This window comes from Eutrigla gurnardus (assembly GCF_963514095.1).
Source record: "Eutrigla gurnardus genome assembly, chromosome: 11".
NCBI classification, from domain to species: domain Eukaryota; kingdom Metazoa; phylum Chordata; class Actinopteri; order Perciformes; family Triglidae; genus Eutrigla; species Eutrigla gurnardus.
Genome location: NC_139925.1, coordinates 18,237,811 through 18,245,774, shown reverse-complemented (window position 1 = coordinate 18,245,774; position 7,964 = coordinate 18,237,811). Strand labels below are relative to the sequence as shown.

Below are 7,964 nucleotides of genomic sequence, written 5' to 3'. Positions count from 1 at the left end.
GCTAGAGACACCTCATTTACAGTCCAGCTGTAGAAGAGTAGTAACATCTCCACTGTAAGTCACAGGTTGAAACCTCTCACCTGTGCACCCACATCAGCATAACAACCAATACATTCTTTTTTTGCGATTAACACCAAACAAGTGAAGCCACCGGATTCTCCCTTTACTAGAAGTAGGGCAGAGGATTGAGCCACAGAGTGTACCAACTCTGTGAACGTTGAAATTGTACCTTGCTGTTTCCACCACGGGTTCTAGCTCGAGTCAAAATTTCAAAATAATTCCCTAACTGTTCCTGCCGTGCATTTCAGTTAGCGTGCCTTTGGCAAAGAATTAAGTAAGCAGCCTACAGTAAGTCTGAGTTGCTGTATAAAATCATTAGAGGGTGAAGCTAACCTCTCTAAAAGAGAACCGCCAGTCACCTTATCAGGTGATTTGCATAACCCCCCTCCTTTCTCTCCAGACACAATGGAGACCCCCTGCAAACAGTTCATCTCATCTGTGGCACAGAGCCTCGAGACAGGCTACTCTGAGTTTTTGCAGAAACTAAATCTCAGTGACTGCCAAGAGGAGATCAACTTGTTACTGAACAGCAGATCTGATGTAGTAACATCATCCAAGGATCCATTGTTAAAATGCTTGCTACTGACTTTCTACAAACAAATCTGTCTCTTGGTTCAGAGTAAAGCTGCCCTAGAGGAAAAAGTGGTAGCACTAGAGGAGCAAAGTGCTTGTCGCCTCCACGACGCTCAAGCAGCAGACATGAGAGCCATGCAACATTTAGAGGGCCTGCACACCGCAGAGTCCCAGTTTCGGTCCTACAAGAACAGGTGGTTGAAGTCTAAACCAGAATGTCCTCCCTCAGCAGACTCGTCCAGTCAGTGTGATTCAGGCTTCTCCGACTCCCCCTCTTTTTGTAGTGAAAATACGACTCCCCCGCCATGCAGAAGATGGGAACAGTTACCAGCGGACACAAAGTCCTTAAGACAAGCTCCACTGAGAGACAGCGGTAATGGCTACGCAGCTTCCCATTGTTCGGACAAAGATAGCGAAGAAACCAGCAGCGGAACTTACACAAGTTCTCCTCCAAAATCTTCCTATCTTTGGAACAAACCTGTAATTTGCGACGCGCCTCCTCAACCTAGCTTAGTCTCACCTTCACCAGGAAGGACGCCACAGCACTTCCGCTTTGAAGAGCTTGAGAGCATGGCTAAAGATATTCAACATCTTGATCCCGACAACTCGAACCATAATATTGACAAATATTTGAGAGAGTTAGACAGCCACCTGATTGACCTACCCCATGCCTCCTCACGGGAGAAGCTCAGACTAGTCTGGAAGACCACAACCAGACATGTCCGCAGTTTCATAGAAACACTTGCACCCAGAACCCAGGACCGATACCCCAAACTTTGTGCAGCACTCCGGAAGGATGTAGCCGGTACTGGGATCCCGCCTCCGCTACGCTCGGTGCCCTCGCCGTTGTACACGAGGAGCAGGAATCACCCAAGGAGTACTATAGGCGCTTCAGAGCCACCTATGTCCCAGGACTGGAGGAAGAGCCTGCCTTCCAGTCTCTCTTCTTGCATAACCTGCACGAAAGCGCGTGCGGGGCGATGTCGCCAGGCACTGCAGGACACATCGACTCTCCATGCAAGAGATTTGTAATTACGCACAGATGGCTTGGGAAACCTACTTAGCGCGCAAACTTAAAAGAAAGCCCGCTAACTTCGATACATCTGCGTCCAAAACATCCGCCGCCTTAAAGCAGAGCCCTCATAACAGCACGAAAGGGGGTGAGCGGCCAGCACGCCCCTGGAATCAGACAAACTCCCAAACTAACGAAGATAGGGATCGGTGCAACCCGATCGAGAAGCTGATAAAAGCGATAGGGCTACAGCCTGACGCGACCACCGCATCACTAAACTCCCCCCAGAAGCCTGGCAAGAGACAGCGTGGGGACACTGAGCCTCACCGACATGTCCACCAACGGCGTCGAGATGGGCATTCACACAGAAGTAATAGGAAGCCCTACTCCGAAATTCTGTCCCAGTCACGTGAACCAGCAGTGTACAAACATGACAACTCAGATAATGACAGCGCCTCTGACATTTCCTCTGTTTCTGGCTACATGGAGCGTTACAGCCCTGAGCCACAACATAGTAAATATGGCTAACTTAAATCTTCTCCAGGAGTAAACCAAACGACCACTAACCCCTTCTCCTTTTCCTCGCTTTCCTTTTCCTCCTTCGTTCCGTTTTCATAGTAGGGGTGTGTCCTGTTTTGAAACTACCTGAATGTAATGACAAGGTTGATGTTTGTGTAAATTGTGTCTTAGTAGATGTTTGATATAGGTTAGATGGTTAGAAATCTCTGCCCAGAATCTGCCTCAATCTCTGCCCAGACAATGCCTCCATCAAAGTTATGGACTTTAACCTGAATGAACTGTTTAACCTCTTTTCCACGGAATATACAGATTGTTTGGACTCCCACGTGTTTTAAGGAATACATGGACTGTTCGGCCCTTATGTTGCTCCGAAGGTTGCGTCCCACACCTCAACCTTCAGACCAAAAGGGGGACTGTTGGGACCTCACCATTAGGACTACACAATGTGGCCTACAAAAGCCCTCACATGTGGTCAGAACAAAGGAACAAAGGAGATAAAAAACTACAACCGCCATTTTAGTTTCCTGGGTGCGAAGTGCAACGTCACACAACTGGTGCCCTATTGGCTGACAACCACAGGTACCCCAGGGGGTCCCCGGGAGCAGCCGTGAGCTATATAATCCGGCGCCATCTTAAGAACCACGTTCTTCTTCCAGCTCTCTCCTCCGTAACACGCATTACAACAGGAGGTGGTCTCCTCCACCGCAGCATACCGCTGCAACAGGAGACCAACTTATAACGTCTGCAGCGTTTCCTTTGTCCTAGGCCACAGTCTTCTCCCCGTTTTCCTGATCCTGAGAGATCGCCACGACTGCGCGATTATCTCTGTGTTCGCCTGCAGAAGAGGAACAAAACCGGTTCCTGCATTCCAGCTACCAGCTCCTGTCTGAAGTAAGCAGACTAAATCGCCAAGCCCCGATCGAGTTTGATCAACGAGAGGGAAAGCTATTGCTTGTAATTCTTGTTAACGTGTTTTAAGTTTTGATCACGGACTGCGGAGTCCGTTGCTTTCTGTGCTGTTGTATTTGAATGCTGATTGTGTACCCACGCCGCTGGGTTGATTTCTGTAACGGTGTTTCGACTAAGCTCAGCCATATTTGCGAGCTCAGTAAGCGTCTACTATCAGTTAAAAGACCGCGGTCCCGCTGAATGAACGCCAGTTCATTCACAGGCTCCCGTGTGATAGTAACACGCCTCCTGAGCCTTAGAATATTGCGCGCGCATTCTTTCCCTTTCTTTGTTTGTGTCCCGCTAACTCACACGCACACATACACCACCCCACACGTATCCTCCGCCAGCTGTTTCCGGCTCCGGACGCTAAGGACATAGCTCCATCCAGTGGCTGTACCCGGCCACCTCTCGCTCGCTCTCTCTCTCTCGCGATCCTATCGGACGTCAGTGGCTCCGCCCCTGAACGCTGTGAGGAATAGCTCCATCTGGTGGTCGTGCCCGGCCATATCTCTCTCTCTCTCTCGCTCTCTCTCTACACACACGCACCCGCACACGCACACACACACGCACACACACACACACACTCCACGTGTGTCTCTTCCTTTGTTAGCTTAGCTTTGTGTGTCAGGTAGTAAGGTAATAAGGCTTTGTTAATTGCAGTGTTATTGATTGTGATCATTATTACTGATTTTAATAAATCTTATTATATTATAACTAGCGGTCTCTTGTGCTTGTTGTGTATATGTCACTGGATAACAGCAGGTTGTGAAGGCTAGTGCTTGAATTTCACGCCCTTTTAATTGTTCGATTGTTTCGTACTTCTATGCCAATGATCATGATGATTGGCATGTGAGTGTAAAACCTTTTATATTGAGACTGAATACAGTTTTAGGTTATCTTTTCCCTGAAAACAACATACATGATGGCCTATGCATTACACACATTACTGATGAACCAATGCAGATGATTGATTAATGCAGAATTTGTTTTCTTAAATAATAAATGTATTTTGACATTAAAGAATCATCTGTGGTCTCCACAGTTTGTCCTTCCTTTGAGCCAGGTCGTGACACATTTGCCAGGAGCCTGTGGAAAAGCTTCCTTTTCCCCTTTTCACTAAGCCCGTCTCTTTAATTAAGAGTTTATGGTGTCTGTTTAATCATTCAATTCAATACAGTTTTGTGTCTGTTTTGTCACTTTTTTCAGAATGTTTATTTTGATTAATTTAGTTGCTGTGTTTACATTACACAAACTTATCCAATGGTTTATGTATTTAAATTTGTTATTTTGGTTCTGCCTGTGATGTGGGGCCAGGTAATCAATGAGAGTGAGGTTTTGGCTGATTAGGTCCTCAGGTCCAGGGCTGGGTACTCACAATGTCTAGGAAAACCGGTTTTAATAATTATAAAATGTAATACATTTTATAATTTATAATATATATATATATATATATATATATATATAAAATGAGTTACTGCTGTCATTATCAAGTCTATGTTAATGGTGTTTTACAGATAACAAGTGTTTGTTTTGCGTGTATGTGTTTTCTGCAATTACATTGTTTCTAGTCATGATCCTAATAGTAGATAGCTGAATATTTGGGGTATTCAAAATGACATTATGTTAGTTCTTTTCATTTTGGATATCTGACATTAAAATGGGTCAGGTGGGTCAAATAAACACACTTGCAACCAGGAGACCGGTGTTCGTGTCCCAAAGTGTTGTTTTGAGTTTACATAATTGATTAAATTATGTTTTATCAAAATCCTATCTCAGTGATTTTTTTGTCCTGGATATGTGCAAACATGTATTATTGTTTAGAATAAACAACAAATAATGTAATTTGGGAGGCTGAATATGAGTGGCTCGTCTTCTAATCAGAAGAGTGGGGGTTCGATACCCGGCTCCTTCAGGCCACATATCAAAGTATCCATGGGCAAGATACTGAACCCCAAAATGCTCCTGAAGGCTGTGCCATCGGTGTGTGAGAGTATATGAATGTGCATTAGTTTAGATTCGGATATGCATGTGGCATGATGTATTATTACGCCTGGAAAAATAGTTTCTTACAAATGCTGAATTAAGAGCTCAAATTTAATGATGGTGAGTTTTACTTAACCTTGACAAACATTTTCATGTACCTTCTGAAACATTTATGGAATATGGTCAAAACAAGTATTTCGGTAAATATGGTAGAGGTCAATGGACAAGGACATGTAGTAACTCTGGTATGGTCTTATAACACGCATGGGGCTGATTACTAACTTTGTGTTTTTTTTTATCTAGTCAACCCCTCCCCCGCTTCTGCACTAATGCTATATCTTTGGCTTACTCCCGCCCTCTTCCTGAGATAGAGGAGCTATTGATTATCATCAACCCACTGCATGTTAGAATATACCATATTTGGCATATTTTGGCTGCACAGGACAAAACATCAGACTTGCTACAGGGACCTCATTTAGGCAGGGCCTTGCACCTTTCAAAGGTAAATTTTGCGACATTCATTTTTATAGACTATTAAAAGAATATGCAACCTTGAAACAAGCAGACAGCTTTGGACTGTAGGTGTTCAGAATACTGTTTAAGCCAGCTACATTTTATTTTACACTCTTAAGTTCACCAGAACTCGTTGTACTATCTGAAACTGCATTATTTGATTTGATATTATGAGCAGATAACGTGAAGAATTTTGATTTGAAATGGAAAGCATTGCACAACTCCTAAGTGGAACATCTTTCACAACTACAGACCTCCTTTAAATCATCTTCCCCAGTGAAAAGATCGATAGAAAACAGTTTGTCCATTTTGCTGTAAAATATCTAAGTTAGTATTATTAAGCCTTGATTCACTCCCCATCATCGATCAACTGGTGCTCTTTTTAATGTAGCTTTTCATTTTTATTATTTTTTAATGTAATTATGTTCATGCGCTGTGTTTGTGATTTTTGCATGCAAAAAGTAAAATGAGTAAATTATATTTTCTAGTCTATTCTTTCCCTTCTCTTATGAAAAACGCTATAACCTGATTCCTTAAACAACAGGGTTCACTCTGAAGAATGGGAGATTTGTGCAACACTTCACAGGACAAAAGCTATAATTCCAGCAGCATCAACGACTACGATTATAATGGAGAGGTGGAATTTGTAGTGACATGCATAATCATCTGTATTGGCCTTCCTTTGACCCTGGTTGCCATATTTGCTGTTTATTCCCTGGTATGTACATTATTACTGAGATCTATTATGTTTCATGTGTCTGTCTGTAAGGACGTTGATCTGGGTTGGGGCTGTGTTGTAATGACATTAGACATTTACAAATATAATTTGCTCCAATGAAGCTGATTGGACCTTGTAGATATCTGGGAAGAGTTCAGAACATGTTTACAACCGTTCTTTTTCTTTTTACCAATGTTTTCCTGCAGGTGCGAAATGATCACGTCGCTCCGATCTACGTCATCAACCTTCTCATCTCCGACGTCATCCAGCTCTGCTGCTTGATCGTTTGGGTGGTGAGACCTGAGGAATGCACCGCATGTAAAATGGTCTTCTTTATTTACTACTCTGGTCTGGTGGCCAGCGTGTGCTTCATGGTGTGTGTTGCCCTGGAAAGGTAACTAGCCGTGTATCCACCATGTGCACTTCTGTGTCTGATCGTCGTATAGAATTCTAATGCCGTGTCTATCTCATATTACAGGTATTTGCTCGTCGCCTTTCCACTGTGGTACCGCTTCAGACGAAACATCAAGATATCTGTGCTGGTCTGTGCCATGCTCTGGACCCTTCCTCTTGTCTGTCTCCTCATCTTCTTTTTCTGGTACAATTTGAGGGTGGTAGAAACCGTCTCTGTCATCTTTTTCCTCCTCCCCCTCCCACTTCTTACATTCTTCCTGTGTGGGACCCTCAAAGCCCTGTCTTCATCCATCTCAGTTCACTCTGACAAAAAGCGACGAATTGTTGGAACGTTGGTCCTGGTGCAGCTCGTTTACACGCTGTTGTTCCTGCCCAGCATCATTTGGTTCCTGGCGAAGGGAGCGAGATCTAATGGCACATTTGATGACCTGTCTTCTGTATTTCTGAGGTTGAGTCCTCTTGCAGACTTACTTCTGTATGTGTTCATGAGGAAAGGGACAATAGACAAGCTTTTGGCCTCTGTGTGTTGTTGCAGAATGGACAACAATGTATCTGTTCATCGTTAATAAAGTATAAGGTAAATATTTTGGATGTTAGGGTGGTAGGCATGCTAGAAAGGCATTTTGCAACAGCTGTTGGCGATATGGATAGAATACTATATCAGTTTTTCATTTTGTTATGAAATTGTAAATTTTTTCTGGAACTGCAATTCAAAATTCCAGACAAAAAAGGGGACGAGTGCCTTTTGGCTAACTCATATAATTAAGGAAATTAACCAGAGTAAGAGTAACGCTGTTTCAGAAACAGGCCTCCCTAAAGACAGTAAAACGCGTTTTACTCCACTTACTTCCTGGTTCCCAAGAAGACGGGAGAGTTAGACATAGTTTGGATGGCCGTATCTTAAACCCATGTTTTGCCTGCAAGATGTTCCATACGCTAAAAATCTTTCATGCGATTTGGTCCCCACCACTAAGGATGGATACTTTCACGTCAAATGGAATTCTTGTGCTTCGCCTTCCAGCCGATATGTCTATTATAACAGCCGGCCGTATTCGCCCCCCTGCAGATGCTCACACTGATGCTTTGTGATTTATGTTAATGCAGCTTTCAGACATGTAAACAACCATAAAATTAAATAACTTGAAAGTACGTTAAGCATTTGCACTTAAGAAACTCTCAGTGCACTCACTCTGAAGTACTTTCTTAAGGAACTTATGTCCA

General features: G+C 43.6%; 1 protein-coding gene across 1 annotated transcript; it reads left to right on the top strand.

Annotated features, from left to right (window-relative positions):
- Positions 1 to 5,539: 5,539 nt before the first annotated feature.
- On the top strand, positions 5,540 to 7,505 carry LOC311020809 (G-protein coupled receptor 4-like). Its single transcript, XM_084021025.1, has 4 exons — positions 5,540 to 5,600; positions 6,156 to 6,329; positions 6,536 to 6,723; positions 6,808 to 7,505. Exons 2-4 carry the CDS (start codon positions 6,171 to 6,173, stop codon positions 7,307 to 7,309), a joined length of 849 nt encoding a protein of 282 aa, XP_083877151.1. The 5' UTR covers positions 5,540 to 5,600; positions 6,156 to 6,170; the 3' UTR covers positions 7,310 to 7,505.
- The last annotated feature ends 459 nt before the right edge of the window (positions 7,506 to 7,964 follow it).